Source organism: Phacochoerus africanus, chromosome 15, assembly GCF_016906955.1.
Source record: "Phacochoerus africanus isolate WHEZ1 chromosome 15, ROS_Pafr_v1, whole genome shotgun sequence".
Lineage (NCBI taxonomy): Eukaryota > Metazoa > Chordata > Mammalia > Artiodactyla > Suidae > Phacochoerus > Phacochoerus africanus.
This window is the reverse complement of record NC_062558.1, coordinates 56,067,557-56,090,751: the sequence shown is the minus strand read 5'-3', so window position 1 is coordinate 56,090,751 and position 23,195 is coordinate 56,067,557. Positions and strand designations below refer to the sequence as shown.

At 48.5% G+C, this 23,195-nt stretch overlaps 1 protein-coding gene across 2 annotated transcripts in view; it reads right to left on the bottom strand.

The window, feature by feature from the left end:
• Positions 1-262: 262 nt before the first annotated feature.
• NID1 (nidogen 1) overlaps positions 263-23,195 on the bottom strand; it is a 107,338-nt gene continuing 84,405 nt past the window's right edge. The window contains exons 13-20 of one of the 2 annotated variants that reach the window (XM_047760119.1): positions 17,881-18,102; positions 14,733-14,905; positions 11,143-11,269; positions 7,257-7,428; positions 5,533-5,690; positions 4,250-4,373; positions 3,508-3,620; positions 263-2,112 (exon numbers count right to left, since the gene is read on the bottom strand). In XM_047760119.1, coding sequence (XP_047616075.1) covers positions 1,991-2,112; positions 3,508-3,620; positions 4,250-4,373; positions 5,533-5,690; positions 7,257-7,428; positions 11,143-11,269; positions 14,733-14,905; positions 17,881-18,102 — 1,211 coding nt within the window. In that variant the 3' untranslated portion in view covers positions 263-1,990. The remainder of the gene's footprint in view (positions 2,113-3,507; positions 3,621-4,249; positions 4,374-5,532; positions 5,691-7,256; positions 7,429-11,142; positions 11,270-14,732; positions 14,906-17,880; positions 18,103-23,195) is intronic. The other variant, XM_047760120.1, reaches the window with a different exon arrangement.

The window sequence follows — 23,195 nt, the reverse complement described above, 5'->3', positions numbered from 1 at the left end:
CCATATCTTTGACCTACAGCACCAGCTCATGGCTATGGCGGATACTTAATCCACTGAGCAAGGCCAGGAATTGAAGCCTCATCCTCATGGATACTAGTAGGATTTGTTTCCACTGTGCCACAACAGGAACTCCCAAGGAAGATTTTTTTTAACAAAAAAATTTTTTTTAATTTTCTGCACTAATATTCATACAGCTGTAAACTCAAGGTATCATCCAAGACTTATATAAATCTGGGGAACAGTTAAGAAGCACCTTCAATGGTTTCCACAGTTTGAGAATTTACCATTTCAAAAATTTTAGAATGAATCTAGTAAAATGAATAAAATAGTTATAAACATTACACAAAATCATGACAAAACATTTGATATAGAGGGCTTGATATGGAATGATAAATATGAAAAGAAAGTGAAACTAACTTGTGGGGTTGGGCTAGATAAAAGACCCATGTGTTCCCCAAACCTGGAGACTCTTGGGGATATTTCTGCCTCTCAAAACAAACTCTAATTATTCAAGGAAAGGCTCTCTTGACTCTGATTCCCATAGGGTGCAGAGGGGGGCGGTGAGAGGAGCTGAGTGTCCTGAGGTTCACAGATGAGAAGAGGCATCTCTTCCGTAAGGAGAAAACTAGGCAAATTCTTCCACGTCCTGAAGTCAAGCTCTTTGAGACTTTGCACTGCGTCTTCTCTACGCCCCTCCCCTGATCTTGACTGACTCAAGCTCCCAATCCTCAGCTTTCAATCCCAAATTTCTATTGTTTTAGGACTCTGGGAAGTAGCTGACCAAATAATAATAATCATAATAATAGCACTGATGTTAATAATAATAAACATCAGGAGATGTTTTCTGAATAGACCGTAGAAACAGAAAATGAAATGGGGCAATGGTCCTTTTAATGACAGCAATGATCAATAAAGGGTCTGGACCCCTAGTATAAATATTCAGTTTGGCCCTCCTGGATTGTGTCTCTGGATGAGAATATATCCAGCAAGGGCCATGGACAGAGGAGAAACAAAGGAGAAGAAAGCTCACGTTGACCGTAGAGGGTCTCCTATGGGTGGAAGCCGAAGGTGAGGAACTATAGGGGGGTCATCCCTGGAACCAGCCCCAGCCTGTGTCTCAGATGGGTGTCCATGCAGAGGCTGGACACAGGTGCCAGCAGCGAGGCTGTGCTGTCCAAGAGACTAGACCCTAGGATCCAAGTGCTTTGGACAAAGAGGAGGAGTAATGCGGTAATCTTTGGTATAATTTAAGGCACATCAATAGAATCCTCATCCTCAAACATCAGACTTTACACCCTGTAAGTCCTACCACTGGACACTCCTTTGATTTAAGCCTTTGACTACAAAAGCCTACTGCTGAAATGCCAATAACTTACCTGGGAGGGGCTGCTCAGTATCATCCACCAAAATACCCATAAATCCCTCGGACAGGGTGGGTTCTGATCAAAAGGCAGGGCCTGCTCACTAGTATGTGGGCACTGGGCAGGATGCAGGGGGTACAGACCTCAGGGGTAAAAAGCTAAGAGTTTAAAGAGGGAAATCAGAGCACCAAGAGAAAAAACATGGGAGGGCTAACTCCCTCCTCTGCTCACAGCCTTGCCTGGACAATCCTAGCTGGTGTCCAGCCCCTGATGGGATGATGGGTGTCTCCAAGTGAGGCTGAGCTCGTAAGGCCACAGGGCAGGTTCTGCTCATCACCGGGATGTTAAGGTTGAAGAAAGGGTCCAGGGTACCAGGATGGGGCACACGATCCTCACTCGGGGCTGTATAAGTCTGAGGGTTGGGGTCAGGGAGAATTTCTGTCTTTCTGTAGGGTTAGAGGCTTTCCCATTCCAGAAGCCCAGGGCCTATGTTGTGGGGATCTGTGAGGGCAGTGCTGTTGAGGTTCAGGCTGAGGTTGGACCTGGGTCTGAGGGCCACGCAGCCACAAAGTCAGATAGTCTTCATTCTGGACCCTTTCAAGTAGGGTGTTGCTGTGAAATACTTGTCTTCATTTCTGCTCGATACAGTCAACGCCCAGGGTGTTGTCAGGGCAACGGCAGGTCCTGCTTCCTGGGGTGGCCAAGCAGAGGTGGGTGCAGCCACCATTGTTCACTGAGCAGTAGTTGTGACCTGGAAAAGGCAGAAGTCAGCTCGACAGCTCAATCAGCTAAGAGAGTGGCCCCCAGGGAATGGGAGGGCATACTGGGCACCCAGCTCAGCTTATCTACTGGCTGTTTCCTCATCATTAGAGTTTGTCGGATGCGCAAAAACCTGGATCCCTGATTCCTGACCTGGGGGCTATGCCGATGTACCATCAAAGCTCCAAAAGGTTTTTCCAGCTCTGCTGAGAACATGGAACTGGAGTTTTAAGGCACCAAGTACTCTCTCTAGCTTGGCCACTTGCCTGGAGGACCAGAGAGGAGAAAAGAAGGTTGGAGAGAGACCTTGGGAGATAGCAGAGCATTGACTCTGGAGCCAGGCTGCCTCATTCACCCCAGTTCTCCTACTGTGGCTTTGGGCAGGTGGCTTCCATTTCCTTATTTATAAAGAGGGCACAATAATAGTGCCTACCAGTGAATACAGAGCACTTAGTATGCTCCAGAGCATTGACTCTGGAGCCAGCCTGCCTCATTCACCCCAGTTCTCCTACCGTGACCTGGGCAGGTGGCTTCCATTTCCTTATTTATAAAGAGGGCACAAAAATAGTGCCTACCAGTGAATACAGAGCACTTAGTACACTCAGTGACTTGATGTACTTGATGTACCCAGCTCACAGCAAGCATCACACCTGTGCCTGCAGTTATTATTGTTACAAATTACTGTTGTTGCTGCCAGGCTAAATGGATGGACTTGAAAGCAGCAGAGATTCTAACCCTGTTTCTCCTTGGAGCCTATTCTGAGACCCAACCCAAGAGTGAATACTTTTCTCAGCCTTGACCGCTATTCACCTTTTTCCCTTATGTTTTCTATTGATTCATCTACTAAATAATGAAAACTTTTTTTTTTTTTTTTTTTGGCCATGCCCACAGCATGTGGAAGTTCCCAGGCCAGGGATTGAATCCATACCACAGCAGCAACACCACGGAGTCCTTTAACTGCTGTGCCACCGGGGGGCTCCATGAAGACTTTTTTCTTTCTTTTTTGTCTTTTCGTCTTTTTTAGGGCCACAACCATGGCATATGGAGGTTCCCAGGGTAGGGGTGCAATTGGAGCTGTAGCCGCCAGACTACATCAGAGCCACAGCAATGCGGGATCCAAGCCGCGTCTGCGACCTATACCATAGCTCATGGCAATGCTCGATCCTTAACCCACTGAGAGAGACCAGGGATAGAACCTGTGTCCTCACAGATGCCAGTCGGGTTCGTTAACTACCGAGCCAGGACGGGAACTCCGCCGTGACTACTCTTGATGGAAGGGACCGCGTTTCACTCACCATGGGATCAGGGCTACCAGAAGCCACACAAATCCTCAGCACACCCCCAGTCCCTCACCAGCCAGTGCACAGGGGCGTTACAGGTGAGTTACCTTCAGGACACTGAGACAGGGCAGTCGTGATGCCATACAGCCGGGCCTGCTTGTGGGGGTGGAAGGTATCCGTCTCTTTGGAAACAGCAAGATCTATGGCAACCACGGAATTCCTACAGGGCACCAAAGGAGAGAAGGTCAAAACACATCTAATGGTGTGAACTTTTCTCTCCCGGGCAGCCTCTTTTGGAGTTGGGGGGATAAACTGGAGGCCGTAAGCAGAGACATTGGCCTCGCTCCTGGCCCTCCCTCCCTCTTCTTGGGTCGAGGCAAGCCTGGCTTCTTATACAGAGGACAAAGGTCAGCTAGCTGGCCCACAGCTCTAAATTCCAAGCTTTCTATACAGATGTGCCTGCCACAGCTGCTTGCTCCATTTCACCCCCAACTTCCTGTAGGAAGAGCTGGTCCTTAAGGGGCTCTAGGAATTTTGCAATTTTAGCATTTTAACTAAGAAGGGGTATGGAGCCGCCTGGCTAAGGGGGGTTCTCGGGGAAGAACAGGCACACTGAGAAGGTCCAGGTTTGCAGGCTTGACGCTGCCTGTCTAAGAGCGTCCAGATGATACATGGTACCAGGGGCCCTGCCGGCCCCCTCCTCGCCCTTCTCTCTGACCCCCAGAGGGCAGGGCAGAGGCATCTCTGGAGGCAGGAATTCAAGTCAAAGGGCCCCTTGGGGAAGAACTTGGCCTCCAGGGAGGGCGACAGGGCAGGGCCCCGGTCCCCACGCCGTAGCAGCTGACGTACATCTTCCAGTCGGTGTAATACAGATTCTTCCCATAGCTGGTGACAGCGAAAGGGTACTGGAGGCCTTCGAGAACCTTGCGTCTGCTGGGCTGACCCGGCTTCAGGCACTCAGCCCTACTGGTGCCTGTGTCGGGCAAAAACAAGCCGTCCATTGTTCCGACAAGAAATGGCCTCTTTGTGTCAAACAACCAGAGTAACGAGAGCAAGGTTGAGAGGGCCTTACAAGCTCAGATCCTCCCGAACACAGGACCTGCCCTTCTGAACTGGAGAGCTGGCAGTTCGTCCTCCGTGGGCCCTCTCACTGGTCGACCCCACCCTCACCTGGCACCCACACCTGGTTCTGATGGGGAGATGGGGCCGGAGCAGAGGAACTGCACCCCGTTGTACCCGTGCCCCGGGCAGCTGGCGTCTTGGTAGGAAAAGATGCCATCTTCCAGCTTCTGCTCCAGCCTCTCCTCCCTGGAGCCTCTTCAGATGTCCCCTCCCTGCATCCCCAGTCCTTGGAACTGCTAAACTGCCCCACTGGTTGGCAGCTGTGCCTGCGCCATGACCAACAGAAGGCTCGGGGTTTTATCCAACTGGGCATGCTTTCCCTGCTGCATCCCCCAGGGCACCTGATGGTGCCTGGAACAAAGCAGAGACCTAGCAGAGACTTGGTGTGTGACAGATGTTCCCCCCCAGCCCATGTCCCTCACCTGAGTGATACCCCAGGTCCGCCCGGGCAGGGGTGCACTACTTTCTCTTCCTTGGCCCCAAGTCCTGCCTAAGCCCCTGGGGACAAACAGGGGTGGGGGTCCAAGAATGTAAGTGGTGAACTGCTGAATAGGTACCAGGATGAAGACAGGCACTGGGCTGGGGGAGGGGCCAATATTTTCTTAAAGGGCCAGATAGTAACTATTTTAGGTTTTGTGGGCCAAGAGGCAAAATTAAGGACACTATATAAGCATTTCTATAACCTTTTAAAATGCCACATTTAAAAATGTAAAAGCCCTTTACATTGGGGTTGTAACAAAACAGGTGGCAGGTTGGATTGAGCCCATGGGCCAGCAAACTGGAAGATTGAGAGCTTGCCCTGGACTGCGTGAAGCCTAGAGAAACAATTGATTTCAGAGCACAGATATGCAGCTATTTTTGTGCAGAGGGAAAAAAACAGTTATCTTATACTCTCCTTCCCATAAGAGATATTCTTGATGGTACAGGGGGTGACAACAGTTGTTTGGTAAAAAAGAAACTGTAGTGACACAGTTTCAAGCCCAGGAGCCAGGCCCCGGGCTTTCCATCACCTGCATCAACCCAGCAGAGCTGAGAGGAGTAGGCATCAAAGGTCAGCCCATTGGGTAAGCCCAGGTCGTCCTGCACGAGGACCCTCCGGTTTGTGCCATCCATGTAGGAAGTTTCAATTTTGGGGCTGTCTCTGTTCCAATCTGTCCAATAAAGGTTCCTGGAGGAGAAAAAGAAGGAGAAAGAGGAAGAGAAACTGTGAAGATGCATGAGAAAAAGTTCACTTACCAAACACTTAGGAAGAACCTACAATGAAGACATCAGCAGACACTGAAACACAGAATGGGGGTTCCCACTGTGGCACAATGGAATCAGCAGCATCTCTGCAGCAGCATCTCTGCAGCACCGGGACACAAGTTTGATCCCTGGCCTGGCACAGTGGGCTAAAGGATCCTGTGTTGCTGCAGGTGGGCTCAGATTTGATCCGTGGCTGGGGAACTCCAATATGCCATGGGGCAGCCAAAAAAGAAAAAATAAAAGAAACACTGAATGTCTACAAAGGATCTGGAGGGGCCGAGACACAGTTTGCTTTGTAAAGACACATGGATTTGGTTCTTCTTCACTTGAATCATTCTGTTACTAAAGCTTTCACTTTCCTTAAACAAAAGTGACATATGATATCTCAATAAAGCTGTTAAAAACAAAGAAACAAACAGGGAATTCTTTTGTGGCACAGCAGGTCAAGGATCCAGCATTGTCACTGCGGTGACTTGGGTCACTGCTGTGGCACAGGTTTGATCTCTGGCCTCGGGCCTTCCACATACCATAGGCACAGTCAAAAAAATAAAAAGAAAAGAAAAAAACAGAGCCCCATAACTGACCTAAACACATAGGAATTCCCACATGCTGGCACCACACAGGAAGGCACAGTTGACCCAGCGGAGGAAGCACAGAAGCAGTGCTGCAGAGGTGGTGGTCAAGGCACCTGCTAGGAGGGAGATGGCCCAGTGGCCACAGAACAAAGGATGTGCTCTCAACGGGAAGGAATTGAAGCCCTGGGTCTGCATAAGCTGTGGAGCGTGCAGTAAGGGAAAGGGGGAGAAAATGCTGACGTGCTGACAAAGCCCCAGGAAGAGCGTTCCTGCTGAGTTTGCCCTCAGGAAGAAGCCCCAGGGCTATTTTTATGCCACCTGTTTACCCTTCTGGGGCTGACCCAACCCAGGTGGTGATCCACACTCAACCTCAATGGAAAGATCCGATTGCTGGACTGTCAACTTGCAAAGTCTCTTGGTAAGATTTGAAAGTAGGAGTTCCCATTGTGGCTCAGGAGTTAACGAACCTGATTAGTATCCATGAGGTCGTGGGTTCGATCCCTGGCCTCACTCAGTGGGTTAAGGATCTGGCATGGCTATGAGTTGTGGTGTAGGTCGCAGACGCGGCTCAGACCCTGCGTTGCTGTGGCTGTGATGTGGGCCAGCAGCTATAGCTCTGATTCGACCCCCAGGCCTGGGAACCTCCATATGCTGCGGGTGTCGCCCTAAAAAGACCAAAAAAAAAAAAAAAGATTTGAAAGTGGAACCCATGAAGCAAGTCCATGACCACAGGGGATAGCCACGGGTGTTCTGGTGTTTCACCATGGATGTCTGCACACCACCAGCTAGGCTCCTTCATCCTAAACTCACTCGTTTCAGGGGAGCAGTGCTGCAGTTACAGCTAACATGGGGGACTATCCCAAAGGGCAGAAGACGCAGATAGAAGAGACGCACACACTGACTGACACAGTTACCCTCGCACGGAATCCGTTACGATGCCTCTGGGATTCACCAAATCAGTATCAAACAGCACCCGGCGCTGGGTGCCATCCAGCTTGGCAACTTCTATTCGATCCAGGTGAGAATCTGTCCAGAAGATGTTGCGGCCAAGATGGTCAAGAGCAATACCTTCTGGGCTTCCAAGATCTAGAAGCAAATGTGGAACACCATTGATATTATTTTATTTTTTTTAGCAAGTAAGATTAGGTTTTTCTGATTACTCAGTGCTAGTTCACCTGGCATCCAATCCTTGCACTTTTAGACGTGGGAATGTTGTTTCTAAGTAACACCTAGTGACACATTTTAAAATGCCACCTGTTCACTTGATGGACATCCACCCTGTGTGCCACCTTGGAAACCAGGCCCATAAGGATGCTGAGGCTGTGGCCCCACCTTCAAAGAGCCCACAGCCAATCGCAACTCAGATTGAGTTCTGGGTTCCATGCGAACATGGAGCAGGGACACTGAACTCAGCCTGGGGAGACTCCGGAAGGATTCCTGTGAGAGGTCACACCTCCTAAAGCTGGCTCCTGAAGGAACACCAGGGCTTTGTCAGGCAAGATCCTGGACAAGAGTTTTCCAGGTAACTGGAAGTTTTCCAGGTAAAAGGAAGAATGGATATGGCTTGAAGCAAACGGTATCTAATTTTGTATGGCTGGAGACCATGAGGGTGGAGCGTGGCCAGAGATAAAGTTAGGATGCTGTGCTAATGAGCTGAGAGATACAAAAGGGAGGCACAGGAAGAGCTGAAGGTGGGGATGGGACAAACAGATTTACCGTGTTCATCAATGGGGGAAAGGTCATTTTAGAGAAATAATGCATGCAAGAAATCGTACCTGTTATTTCTTTTATAAAGTATTAGGAGTACAAAGAAGAGGCGTCAGTGATTGCAAATAACACCCCAGAAGTCTTGGCTTTAAGTGATTTTTCAAGCCAGGGGTTGTACCGGTCTAAGCTGACTGCAACATGAACCTTCCAATGCCCGCCTGACCTAATCGCAAGTTCAACACTGCAATGGTTTCCTGACTATAAATCCAACCAAATTAAAAGTTCAAACTCCATCAGGGTTTTATTGGTGTCACCCGGGATTCCTTCCCCTCCACTGACAATGAAGTTGAAGGTCATCTAGCAGGGCTGGAACTGACATCCGGAAGGGGAAGAGCCGAGGATGGAGCGACCCTGCCCCGGGGGTCTGGGGAACATGGAAACCATCACCGTGCTCTTTCATACAAGCAGTCCTGATCCTCAGCCCTCTCTGCCCTGGCCTTCACTGGACTCCAAATACCATCATGACTGCGAATGCCAGAAATGCCGAAGCCCCCACGAAGGAACCCCAGTAGAGGAAGTTTATTGAGAATTAGAAAAAGCAGTTGAACAAGGTCTTTATTATTCTTTATTATTCCCCACCAGGAATAAAGATTTATAAAGTGCTAAAATATTTCCTAAGTGGGAGTTCCCATTGTGGCTCAGCAGTAACAAACCTGACTAGTACCCAAGAGAACACGGGTTCGACCCCCAGCCTCGCTCAGTGGGTTAAGGATCTGGCATTGCTATGAGCTGTGGTACAGGTCACAGATGAGGCTCAGATTCTGTGTTGCTGTGGCTGTGGTGTAGTTAGATGTGGCTCTGATTCGACCCCTAGCCTGGGAACTTCCATATGCCACAGGTGTGGCCCTAAAAAGACCCCCAAAACACAAATTCCCATGTGCCTAGAGGCCAACTTATGGGGAGACTGACTTGCAAAGCCCCCTTCCAACTTTCAGACACAACCAGGAGGAATCACTCTGCGAGGTATTTGGAATGAGCACATCCTGTGAGAGAGGCACTAGCTACTCAGACACACACGGAACAGTGGCACCCAGGAGGCTGTTCAATGAGAACATCTTTCCAAGTTCCTGGAAGGAACCCCATGTCGCCTGTCTCTTTATAATCAGCCCTGGTCCCGACGTCAAACTCTGAGAGCAGCTGTACCTCCTCCCTCTACCAGGGAAATGCTTCTTCACAGGCTACAGCGCCAAAGGAAAGGCCTGGAAAGCCTCATCCTCTGCTGTGAGTCAGAGCAAGCTGGGAAGACAGCTGGACAATATGTTCCAAACAGATCATGTTGAAAGGAAACAGATGATGATCCACATTAAAGGAATTTGGTGAGGACTTGCACTCAAGGCAAGACAGAGAAGCCCAGGATTCAGACCGTATGAAATCAGGAAGAAAAGAAAAAGAAAAAGATACCCACTGCCATTTTCACACGCTAGGAATGCACCCACATGTACCATGGTGAAGATGGAAGTGGAAGTTTCTTCCTCTCTTTATAAACTAAAAAAAAAATTACTCCTAGTGATCTTTCTTTTATGAAGATGGGCTCTGGCCTGGAATGTTTCTTGCTGTGCTGAATGCTTTTGTGGATGATTGTCAGTTCCAAAAGCAACAGGAAACAGCAAACGATGACCCTCCTCCACTGGGTTTTGAGGTCAACTCACAGATAAAAGCAACAACATTTTTAAGAGGGATAAGATACAAAAAGGCATAGTCAAACTTCTGTTCATTTAAAACAAGCCATAAAAGCTGGCAGACATGACTTAAGCTGCACACTGGCATCCAGAGAGGTCTCTGGACAAAGTCAGACATACTTAACTCAACCTCAGCTTAATTCTTACTGCATCAACTCTTGTCAAGAAGCCAAGGAAGGAAAAACACACGCCAGGGGCCATTCTGTAGGCACAGGGACCCTTCCAGAGTATCAAGTGTTAGGGAAACATTAAATTAGAAATTTGGGGAGTTCTCGTCGTGGTGCAGCAGAAATGAATCTGACTAGGAGCCATGAGGTTGCAGGTTCAATCCCTGGCCTCGCTCAGTGGGTTAAGGATCTGGCGTTGCTGTGGCTGTGGTGTAGGCCGGCAGCTGAAGCTCTGATTAGATCCCTAGCCTGGGAACTTCCGTATGCCTTGGGTGTGGCCCTACAAAAAAAAAAAGAAAGAAAGAAATTTGGAAAAGCAACATGCAGCCCCAAGTAAAAAGAAATACCAAAGAGGCTTATATATATATTTTTTGCTTTTTAAGGCTGACTAAAAAAGGTTTCCAGGCTAGGGGTCAAATTGGAGCTACAGCCACTAGCCACAGCCACGGCAATAAAGGAACAGAGCTGGGCAGAGTCCTTGGCTTAAGTCAGCATCTTTAACTTAAGGAAATGAGGTGAAATGTTGAGGGGGAGGCTGTGCCAAAGTGTCAGGCACTTGATCAACAGTGATGCAGCAGAAAACTGAGAAATGTCTGTAAAAGTTCAGCCTGATTTGCTGGAGGCCTCCGACAATCTGAGCAAGGTCCAATGGCGGGTAAAGAGACCCAACTTATCATAATGTTACAGGTCAAAGAGACAACACTTCAACCTGAAAACTGTCTTGGAAACAGACTCAACTCTCATGGACAGTATTTGCCAGCATGCTTGTGACCCTCCTATCACCTGATGGAGAAGCCCCTGAAGCAGACACTCAAAGTATCAATTCTAGGCTCAGCAGAGCCTCAGAGGAAGAGATGTCTTTCCCTTCTGGATGGTTGAGTTTGGCCTTTATTATTCCTTAAAACTGGCTACATGAGCTTTCAGAGATAGGCGTGGACAGTTACCCTTTTTAATTTTATTTTTTGAAGACTGGCAACAAATCCCAGCTAAGATGTCCATGATTTAATGATGAGTCCTTACAGGACTCTTCAGGGAAGGCTGGAAAGAGGGATGTTTGAGATCCCAGCCCCTCTCCAATCATCATATCCCATAAGCAACCAGATACCACACCCCTCCACTCCCTCCCCAAAGCCACTTGGGCTGCCAGAAGCCAAACCCAAAAGGAAGAAGGATCTTAGCTTGCCCACCTTGTCGAAGGATGGTGGTTGGCTCCCCACCATGCAGACTGGCTCTCCCAATGGAAGGCTCACTGATGTCGGTCCAGTACACCATCTGGTCCACACAGTCGAAGGCCAGTCCGATGATGACTTTATCCTGGAAGCGCAGACCAGCGGTGAGCCTGGGCCACCTGCTAGCATCTGAATCACGAGTAACGGTGGGAATCTTTCACGTGCTTATAAGCATGTGGATACCTTTTTTTCCTCTCTCTCTCTTTTTATGGCCACACCTGCAGCACATGGAAGTTCCCAAGCTAGGGGTCGAATGGGAGCTGCAGCTGCCGGCCTACACCACAGCCACAGCAACCACCAGATCTGAGCTGCATCTGTGTCCTATGCCACAGGGTGTGTCAACACCATGATCCTTAACCCACTGAGCGAGGCCAGGGATCAAACCTGCATCTTCTCGAATACTAGTTGGATTCTTAACCTGCTGAGCCACAACAGGAACTCCTGGATACCTTTATAAATGAAGTGTCTTCAAGTCTTTTGTCCATTTTTACAGTTAAATTACTGAGTTGTAGGAGTTCTTTATGTATTTCAGATAAAAACTTTGGTCATACACATGTATGTATGTGTGTTTATGTATATGTTTATTTCCTCTCAGTACATAGCACTTTTTGATTTTCTTCATGGTGTTTTTGGGGAGCAAGTTTTTAAGTCTATTTATTTATTTATTTATTTAGGTTGCCATTGTGGCATGTGGAAGTTCCTGGTCCAGGTATTGAACTCATGACACAACAGCAAAGAAAGCCACAGCAGTGATAATGCCGGATCCTTAACCCATTAGGCCACTAGGGAACTCCTATTATTTTTCTTTTATGGCTAATGCTTTTTGTATATTGTCTAAGAAATCTTTGCCCACTTGAAGATCATAAAAAAGAAATAAAAGATATAAATATTGGAAAGGAAGAGGTAAAATCAGTTTAAGACATTACGATTATTTATGTAGAAATGAATCCTGGAGACTCTATAATAATATTTTAACAAGCAACTGAATCTAGCAAGGTTGCAGGATCCAAAGCCAATATACAATTGTATTTCTACATAACAGCAAAAAGTCAAATTTTAAAGTAATGTTTATAATAGTAACAAAAACAAGATATTTAAGAATGAATGGGTTTTTTTGGTTCTACCTGTGGCATACAGAAGTTCCCAGGCAGGGACTGAACCTGAGCCACAGCAGTAACAACACTAGATACTTAACTCACTGAGATACCAGGGAACTCCAAGAATAAGTATTTTTAAATGTGCGAGATTCTATACTGAAAAAAAAAAATATATATATATATATATATATAACACTGTAGCATGAAATTAAAGGCCCAAATAATTGAATAAGTTAGTTCAATGAATCATAATATTTAATATTACTAAGACATCAATTCTCCCTAGAGAATGCTATCCATAACAAAATCCCAGTAAGCTTTCTTTTCTTTTTTCTTTGGTAGAAACTTACAAGCTTACTCTAAATTGTATATGGAAATGCAAAGTGAGGTCCTGGGGACCATACACATGGAAAGCCAGAGTGATCTTTTACTGGAAGAATTAGGGTTACCAGTGGACACTTCTCCTCCAGAGATCAGGTCAAAAAGGTCACAGAGATCCTTACCTTATACCATATACAAAAATTAACTCAAAATGAGTCAAAAGACTAAATGCAAGCACTAAAGCTATACAACTCTTAGAAGAAAACACAGTTGAAAGCCTCAGAACACTGGATTTGGCAATGATTTCTTGGATATAACATGAAAAGCAAAAATAGATAAATTTGGCTTCATCAAAATTAAAAATTTTTGTTCAGAAAAGGACACAATCAACAGAGTGAAAAGGCAACCAACCCATGGAAGGTGAGAAAATATTTACAGCCTATGAGTGATGGGACAGTGGTAGGGAATGGGTGGGAGAGGAAGCCAGAAGTCTTGGAAAGAACTGGATTTTATTGTGGCTGAAGAGGGAACCCATCAGAAGGTTTTGTGCTGGGGAAGAACATGAATCCAATCAAGGCTGCTTTGCAAGAGGCTTTTGAAAAGCATTTTTAACATGGATGGACCTGGAGATTCTCATACTAAGTGAAGTAAGTCAGAGGGAGAAAGACAAAGACCATATGATAGCACTTCCATGTGGGGAATCTAAAATACGACACAATGAACTTATCTATGAAACAGAAACAGACTCACAGACATAGGGGACAGACTTGTGGTTGCCAAGGGGGAGAGGGGGTGGGTGAGAGATGGATTGGGAGTTTGTGATTAGTAGATGCAAACTATTAGGTATAAGATAGATAAACAGTAAAGTCCTACACAGGCAACTATATTCACTATCCTGTGATAAACCATCATGGAAAAGAATATGAAAAAGAATGTGTGTGTATACACATATATAACTGAATCACTGTGCTGAACAGTAGAAATTAATACAACATTGTCAATCACCCACACTTCAATGAACTAAATAACAACAACAACAAAAAAAACATTTTTATTTTGCAGACTCTTGGATCATTTCCTTCCACTTCAAAAAGAAGAAAGAGTGTCAGCGTGTGCTGTCTGGGACGTGGACATCAATACAGGAAGGGAAAACAGGGCAGGCGGGAAAGACAGGGAAACAGAGAGGAAGGCAAGAGGAAAGGAACAGCTCTATCTGGAGTTGTCAAGCTGGCTCTGTGGCCAGGACTGAGGGGTGATGAGGATTTCTGCTGCTGGAGTTCCCATCGTGGCACAGTGAAAAGAATCTGACTAGGAACTGTGAGGTTGCGGTTCGATCCCTGGCCTCGCTCAGTGGGTTAAGCATCCAGGGTTGCCATGAGCTGTGGTGTAGGTCACAGACACGGCTCGGATCTGACGTCGCTGTGGCTGTGGTGTAGGCTGGTAGCTGTAGCTCCAATTCAACCCCGAGCCTGGGAACCTCCATTTGCTGCGGGTGCGGCCCTAAAAAGCAAAAAAAAGGATTTCTGCTGCACCTTCATATCTGAGAAGCAAGGGCCCTCTTGCAGCTACTTCTTTACTCTTTCTTTCCTCCTCAACTGCCCTGGCAACCCTGAGCCCACAGCCAGAAGCCTGCAAGTCTCAGGTCTGGTGTCCTGGCAGGACGTCAGGCTCTCAGATCCACCAGAAGAGCTTTCCACAAGGGTCCGACCTCTACCTAACAGACCCAAATCTCCCAACTCACAAAATGCCTCTTTGAAGCTTTGAAGAGCTCAAAGCCCAAGGCTGGCTATGGCCTCTGGGCAGATATGAGGCTCTTGAGTGGAACAGCTGCCGAAGATGCTGTGCTAATTTAGCAGGGATGGCAAGATCAAAGCCGGCAAACTCATGTGATGCCTCCACCCGAGGGGTCTCTGGAAAGCCTCCTGTTTCTGCTCCCATGCCTAAGCCTCACAGTGGGCGTTGGGGGCTCTCGGGAACACAGTGGCCCCATCTAGAGATGGATCCCCCCCAGGGTCACATGAAATGAAGAGGCCCCTGGGCCAGGGGTCCAGCCCCAGCCCTGGTCCGAATGCACCCTGCTCGTTGTCATCAAAGCAGAAGTTGTCACCAAGTGCAGTGAGCAGCACTCACCGGGGCGTGGAGCAGCGCCTTGGCGTCCGTCTTGGTCATGGTGCTTCCTGCCAGGGGCAGGCGCTCTATCTTACCCGTCTGGGCAAAGAGCAGGTGGGTCCCAGGCGGCAGGGGGATCACGGCGGTGGGAACTGCGGGTCCGTGGTGGATTGGGGGTGCCACTGTACTTAGACCTGGAGGCAGTGGGAGAGAGCAATGAGCAAGGTCACGTGCCGCAGGAGTGTACACACACACATGTGTAGGTGTGTGCAGACTCACATGCTGGGTCACGTCACCTTTACGTCACCACAGATGGCACAGCCACAGGTGCCCATTCAATACCTGACAGCACAAGGAGCAGAAAGACCTCAATCAAAGGGCATTTGTGATGAAGATGGTGAGGGCCTGCATTTAACATGAAAGGTCAAGTGAAAAAAAATGGCTTAGTCTCCCCTTTACTAGAAGGCAGCTGGCTACGGGTGCCCCGCTCCGGGCGGGGTCTGCAGCCGTGCAGGGAAACAGCAGCAACCCTGAAGCCCTGGCCACAGGGGGCTCGCAACCCAGTGGGAAGCTGCTCAGCTTTTCACTCCCAAGGAGACCATCAGCGTGAACTCGCCCTGCTCACCCATCCCACGGGGATGGGAGAGTCTCAGAGCCCGCCAGCAGGAACGCAACCCTTCTGGGCTTTCCAGAACAAACCAATGTGCTAATCCCCCCTCATACTCAGCCCGGCCTCCTACCTGCTGACCCGGATGCCCGGCGCAGCTTCTGGCTCACCTGACAAAGGAAAGCCCCAGGAGGAGACAAGTGGCCTGTGCTATGGGGTAGGGACACACCGTGGGTCCTGCCACTCAACATGTGGACATGCCGTGGACCTTTTGGGGCTGGTCTCCTGCTCTCTGTGTGAGTGAGCGGAACCCAATCATCGCCTGGTTCATTTTCAGTTCTTTCTCTTGTCCATCTTCCTCATTAACCCAGTTAGTGGCATAAACCAATCTGGTTAAACTTTTCATGTTTCTATTTTTTAATTTATTTTTTTAGGGCTGCACGCACAGCACATGGAAGTTTCCAGGCTAGGGGTCTAATCAGAGCTGTAGCTGCGGGCCTACACTACAGCCACAGCAACACCAGATCCGAGCCATGACCTACACTGCAGCTTGTGGCAATGCCGGATCCTTAACCTACTGAGCTAGACCAGGGATTGAACCCACATCCTCATGGATGCTAGTTGGGTTCATAACCTGATGAGCCACAATGAGAACTCCCTGGTTGACCTTTTTAATCTCTCTGAGATCTATCACTCCAACCTCACCGCCAGCACCTCAGGTCTGACCTTGGATTAACTGTAAATACCACAACAGCCCAGCCTCCCCACTGCTAGGGCCTCACTCGTCCCTCTGAGGTCTTCTAAAATGAAACCCTGTCCCATCAGCACCGGCTCTAAACACGTCCCAGGCTCTCCTCTGCCCTCAGGATGAATCCAGGATCCCGAGGCAGGCATCCGACATCCTTACCTCCACTCTGCCCCCCATCCCACAGACACAAACCCCTGGGGGGGGGTCTCTCTCCTGCCTCTCAGCCTGCTCCTTCAGCCTGGACCATCGGCCACCTCAACCCACCTCCCCAGGGAGGCCGACTCTGGCCCTGCTCCAAACCTTGGTTCATACAGTATCGTTCTGCAAAGCCCTTCCCCACTGGCCCAGCATGTTCCAAGCCAGGGACACGGCCCTGTGCTCCCTGGCCCTCAACTCTGTCTTAGGGTTCCCTTCCCTACCCTGCACCTGTTTATCTGTCCTCTGAGGTTGTGGGCCCAGCACTGTGGCTTCCCTCTGTGGCCCCCAGCCCTGGCCACAGCCTCCGACACTCAGTTCCTGTTGGCTGGATGTCACACTGAGGTTTGCAGAGGGCCACTTCTTAATCAGCAGCCTCTTGGCAGCTTTCGGAAACATCTGGTATGGGGTCAATTTATGATATTTGCTAAATGGAGAATGGACAGTCAAGGATTGATTGTATTAGATTTTGATAATTTGTGACATTACCATTTTCTTTTTTTATTATTATTATTTTTTGGCCCTGCCCAGGGCATACAAAAGTTCCCAGGCCAGGGATCAAACCTGAGCCACAGCAGAGACTCGAGCCATGGCAGTAAGAATGCTGGATCCTTAACCTACCTCGGCCCCCCAGGAAACTCTATGACAGTTGCCATTTTCTTTTTTCTTTTTTTTTTCTGTCTTTTTGCCTTTTCTAGGACCGCTCCCGTGGCATATGGAGATTCCCAGGCTAGGGGTCTAATTGGAGCTGTAGCCACTGGCCTATGCCAGAGCCACAGCAACTCGGGATTCACGCCACGTCTGCGACCTACAGCACAGCTCACGGCAACACCGGATCCTTGACCCACTGAGCGAGGCCAGGGATCAAACCTGCAACCTCATGGTTCCTAGTTGAATTCGTTAACCACTGCACCATGACGAGAACTCCACCATTTTCTACATCTGTGAACAAGGAAGAATTTAGAGCTGAGTACCACCCTAGAGATTATTTTACTCAAACTCTTAGGTGGAGGCTGAGGAAGAGAGACTGAAGCACGAAGTCTGTCCAGAGGCAGACAGCCTGGCCAGGCCTCCGACGGGCCCCCAGCTCCCAGATCCTGCCCACTGTCACGGGCCATCACAGAACCAGCTGGTGGCTGTTTGCTCTAAATGGCTAGTACCTAAAGGTCCAGGCACAACTGCGAAGGAGACAAGAGTGTCAGGAGGAGAACAGTTCCACACCAAGGAAAAAGGCCCTGGAGGGGCTCTCCTCTCGCTGCCTTGTCCAGCACAGAGCAGCTGGGAGGCCCGGCAGCCCACTGCAGAGGTTTACCTGTGGGACCCCTAGATACACGCTCTCTCTGCCACCAGTCACAGCAGCAGATCCTGAGCATCATCCACCCAGAACAGGTGCGTGCAGAAAAGGAAGAGGAGGAGGTAAGAAGAGAGAGAGGGAAAGATGGGGGGGTAGTGATAGGGAGACAGAGAAGGGGGCTGCAGAGGAGGGAAGGGAAGGAAGGAACGGAGCAGGTCAGGATTTAGGGCAGCCAGAAAGCACCAACTGAGCCCCCAGCAAGGCCCCCCAGCTGGAACTTCTGGTCCCTGAGGCCTGTCCCAGGCAGCACTGCCCTCCGACTTACAGGGGGGCCTCATCCCGGGTCTGGTCCTGGTGCCCTCCACCTCGCGGCCGTCGCGGTCCACACACCAGCAGTAGCCAGTGCTGCCATGGCACTGGGTGGGCGCGTAGTGTCCGTGCTCGTCACACTCAGGGACAAACAGCCCCGGGGGCCAGGGCCGCTGGGCATCGGCCGGCCCCAGGAGGTGCTCTCGTTCAAGCTGGCATCGGGTCTTCTCCACTTCTGCTAGAGAGATGAGCAAAAGGAGAGGCGTCAGCTCACGTCCCCGCAGCCATCGCAGAATCCCAGGAGCTGCCTGTTCATCACTAGCTTTGGCTTTTTTAATTTTTTTTTTTTTTGGTCTTTTCTTAGGGCCGCACCTTCTAGGGATCTAATCAGAGCTACAGCGGCTGGCCCATGCCACAGCCACAGCAACGCCAAATCTGGGCCTCATCTGTGACCTACACCATAGCTCACGGCAACGCCGCATCCTTAACCCACTGAGCAAAGCCAGGGATTGAACCTGCAACCTCACGATTCCTAGTTGGTTTCGCTTTTGACGAGCCATGACGGGAACTCTGGCTTTGTTAACTTAAAAAAATTTTTGAGCATCATTATTCTTTAACAGATTTAATGGTGAGGAAGAGTAGATGTATATTTTCTTTTTTTTTTTATTAAAGCATAGGTGATTTACAATGTTGCATCAGTTTCTGCTGTACATCCTAGGGACCCAGTCATATATATATACCTTTTTTTCTCATATTACCTTCCATCAGGGTCTTTCCCAAGTGACTGGATATAGTTCCCTGTGCTGTACAGCAGGACCTCATTGTTTATCCATTCTAAATGGAATAGTTTGCATCTACTAGCCCCGACCTCCCTGTCCATCCCCCACGGCAACAACAAGTCTGTTCTCTGTATCTGTGAATCTGCTTCTCTTTTCTACATTTTCTTTTCCTTCTTTTCAGTTTTTAAAAACTGAGGCAAAACTGATCCAACATAAAACCAACCATTTTACAGTAAAGAATTCAGTGGAGGAGTTCCCATCGTGGCGCAGTGCTTAACGAATCCGACTAGGAACCATGAGGTTGCAGGTTCGGTTCCTGCCCTTGCTCAGTGGGTTCAGGATCCGGCGTTGCCGTGAGCTGTGGTGTAGGTTGCATACGCGGCTCGGATCCCGCGTTGCTGTGGCTCTGGCGTAGGCCGGCAGCTATAGCTCCAATTGGACCCCCAGCCTGGGAACCTCCATATGCCGCGGGAGCGGCCCAAGAAATGGCAAAAAGACAAAAATAAATAAATAAATAAAGAATTCAGTGGAAGTCACGATGCTGAGGGGCCACCCCCTCTCTCTAGGACCAACCCAGTTTCCTCCCCTCAAAAGGACCCCCCAGACCCTGGCAGCCACCAGTCTACATCTGCCTCTCTGGATTTGCCTATTCTACTTATTCCCCCTAGATGGAAGCATACAGTATGTGGCCTTCTGTGTCTAGTCGCTCTCACTCAGCAGAATGCTTTCAAGGTTTATCTGCATTGTAGCCATGGAACAGTACTCTGCTCCTTTTCACGTTCCTATCACATGGCTGCACCACGTTTTGCTTATCCACTCATCTGCTGACAGACAGCACTGCCATGTAAGACATTGTAAGTTTTTCATTGTAAGTTGTCCTTTTTCTCATTACCAGCTTCTTGATTACCCATGCCAAGTCCAGGTCAAAGAGCTGGGGTGCCCCGGGGCACATGTACCAATATTTGTGTTTCCTTTGCATTATGGGCTAGTGTTTGGTGTGAAACATGGCCTCTAGAGGAGTTCCTGTTGTGGCTCAGGGAGTTAAGAACCCAGCTAGTATCCATGAGGATGCAGGTTTGATCCCTGGCCTCGCTCAGTGGGTTAAGGATCATGGTGTTGATGCAACCTGCGGCATAGAACACAGATGCAGCTCAGATCTGGTGTTGCTGTGGCTGTGGTGTAGGCTGGCAGCTGCAGCTCCAGTTTGACCTCTGGCCTGGGAACTTCCATATGCCACAGGTGCGGCCCTAGAAAACAAAACAAACAAACAAACAAAAACCATGGCCTCTTGACTATGAACCTCAGATCCCAAAGCAGAGAAATACTGCTCCATCTATGGGGGAATCACTGATAAGAAGCTATGGCCTGGAATAAACAATCCCCAGATACCCACATTTGTAGCCAGTTGCACACTAGCTAGAGTCCAACCACCACAGCATCCAGACAGGCCAGCATCGCCATCGCCTTGGGGGTGCCCATGACACAAAGCAATGCTCAGACACTGCTAAGGACCACACTCCAGCCGAAGGGAATTATGTCCACAGCCCCTCTCCTGCAGGCCTTCCCATGTCAGTTGTGTGACTCCCTGGCTAATCCTTCAAGAGTCAGCTCAGGCAGCCGCTCCTTTCTGAAGGTCTCTCCCAGGCTGGGCCCAGCACTTCCAATGAGCTCCCAGGATGCCCTGGGCTTGCCTGCCTGGTGGCTCTCGTCACACAGATGCCGAGCCTCGGAGGCTGTTCCTTGTCTGTCTCCCTGCATGGATTCTAGGCTCTGAGAGGGCAGTGAGTCTGTGTGTCTCCTCAGCCTTGACTTAGGAAGCCCTTCCTGGGCTGGAGTGGGGATGTCCAGGGGAGTAACCTCAAAGGAAGGGAATGGCAAACACCCAATAACAACCCAGTGAGTCAGTGTCTTGACAGAGAAGCCCAGGACACAACAGCCACACCCATGAGATCCTCTCTGTAGGACTTGGAGAGCAATGGCACACCTGACAGCTATTTTGATCTTCACTGGAAGACTGACCTTATATAATCTGGGGCAGGGCTCCACGGACTTTTCCTGCTAAGGGACAAAGAATAAATATTTTCTTTTCTTTTGGCTGCACCCACAGCATGTGGAAGTTCCTGGGCCAGGGACTGAACTTGCACCACAGCAATAACCAGAGCCACAGAGGTGTAATGCTGAGTCCTTAACCCACTGAGCCACCAGAGAACTCCAAGAAGATACAAGAGTAAATATTTTCAATTTTGTGGGCCATAGGGTCTCTGTCACAACTCCCCAACTCTGTGGTTGTGGCAAGAAAGCAACCAAGCTGAATACATAAATGAATGAGTGTTCTAATAAAACTTTATTTACAAAAACAAACAGTGGTCCATATTTGGGCCATGCAGACTAGCTGTCAACCCCTACTCTAGGGCATTGCCAGTTGAGCTAGGGGTAAAATTTATATAACTGTTATAATTAATATATGAATATGTGTTAATATATTATTATTAGTAGTATATTATAATAATAGAATCTATATTATATATTTCACAGAAATATATGTCTGAAAAATGTTTTTCATCCTCAGTTCCACTACTCTGGTCTTGTTTTGGGCATGTATGTCAGCAATGCTGGTTAAGCTGTACCCCTCTTGGAGAAAAGGACCCTCCTACACTGTTGGTGGGAATATAAACTGGTGCAGCCACTATGGAAAACAGTATAGAGGTTCCTTAAAAAACTAAAAATAGAGTTGTCATCACAATCCTGGGCATATATCCAGAGAAGACTATAATTCAAAAAGATACACACACCTCTATGTTCACGGCAGCACTATTCGCAATAGCCAAGGCATGGAAACAACCTAAATGTCCACCAATAGATGGATAAAGAAGATATGGTGTGTGTACACATACACACAGGAACACTGCTCAGCTATAAAAAAGAATAAAATAATGCCATTTGCAGACTACTATCGTACTAAGTGAAATGAGCCAGACAGAGAAAGACAAATACCATATGCTATCACTTATATGTGGAATCTATAGAACATGACACAAATGAACTACCTACAAAACAGAGGCACAGACGCAGACAACAGACTTGCGGTTGCCGGGGAGTGGGGTGGGGGTGGGGGAAGGAAGGGAAGGATTGGGAGTTTGGGGTTTGCAGATGCAAACTAGTGTGTATAGGACGGATAAACAAGGTCTTACTATACAGCTCAAGTAACTATATTCGATATCCTGTGATAAACCATCATGGAGAAGAATATGAAAACGAACATATATATATATATACACACACAAACTAAATTGCTTTGCTGTACAGCAGAAATTAACACAACATTGCACATCAACTCTACTTCAACAAAATACGTTTAAAAAAAAAACAGTACCTCCCGGGGCTGTAGGCCAGCGACGGCAGCAATAACTAATCCCACAGTATTATATTTGAGGCGTGAGTGGAACAGGATGAGACAGTGTGCACAACAGGCATTTTAAGTTCATCCGGGACCGTATCTGCACCAGGCCTTCACAGTGACACTCGGAATGCGTGCTGCCAATGAGTTTTTAAAGTGCCTTTGTCTGTGCTGCAAGTTCTCACCTCCTCCTGCCCCCTCGATTGGAAGCAGCGAGGCTGCCAGAAAAGTGTGTGTCGAACTTGGCAGGCGGAAACTGGGTCTGCTTTTCTTTTGTCCCAGAGGTTATTAATATTAAAAAACAAAACACCAACATATTTGATGTAGGAAGAGCCAAAGACACAAACAAGCCATCTGGTTGAGAATAAAAAATGTTGGATGTGTTCACTCTTGGATGGAGGGGGCGCCTGTTTAACTTCCTCACTATCTCACATTTGCACGGGGTTTTAGAGTTTCCCTGTAAGATCTCTCCTTTGACACACAGTTCACTTCATTCCCACCATCATCCTATGCAACAGGCAATGAAGTTTTTTATTTATTTTTATATTTTATGGCTGCAGCTGTGGCATATGGAGGTTCCCAGACTAGGGGTTGAATCAGAGCCGAAGCTGCCTGCCTACGTCACAGCCACAGCAACGCCAGATCTGAGCCACATCTGTGACCTACACCACACTTCACAGCAATGCCCCATCCTTAACCCACTGAGCAGGGCCAGGGCTTGAACCCCCGTTCTCATGGATACTAGTCAGGTTCGTTACTGCTAAGTCACGGTGGGAACTCCGCAATGATGCCTTTTATGTCAAATGAGAGAACAGAAGCTCAGACTGGTGATGGGTTCTCCCAAGGGCTCAGCTCAAGCGAGAAGCAGGGTCTCTGGATCCCTGGCCCAGCCGCTGGCCCTCTGCACCCCCGTGCCCAGTGCCCAGATCCCCCCCACACTGAACTTGTTTTGTCAAGGATGACATACCCATGTTACATAACACACTCACCAAAATTACCTGTGGCCCACAGATTTGTTTTCTTTCCATTAACATCTGTCTACAGTGCTGCCTTTCCAACTAGAAAACCAGCCTGGTGTTCTGTGTACTGTCAACCAATTTTTAAGGGAGCAAGGATGCCTCCCTTTTATGCAGCTGACAGCTTTGGGTTGGCCAA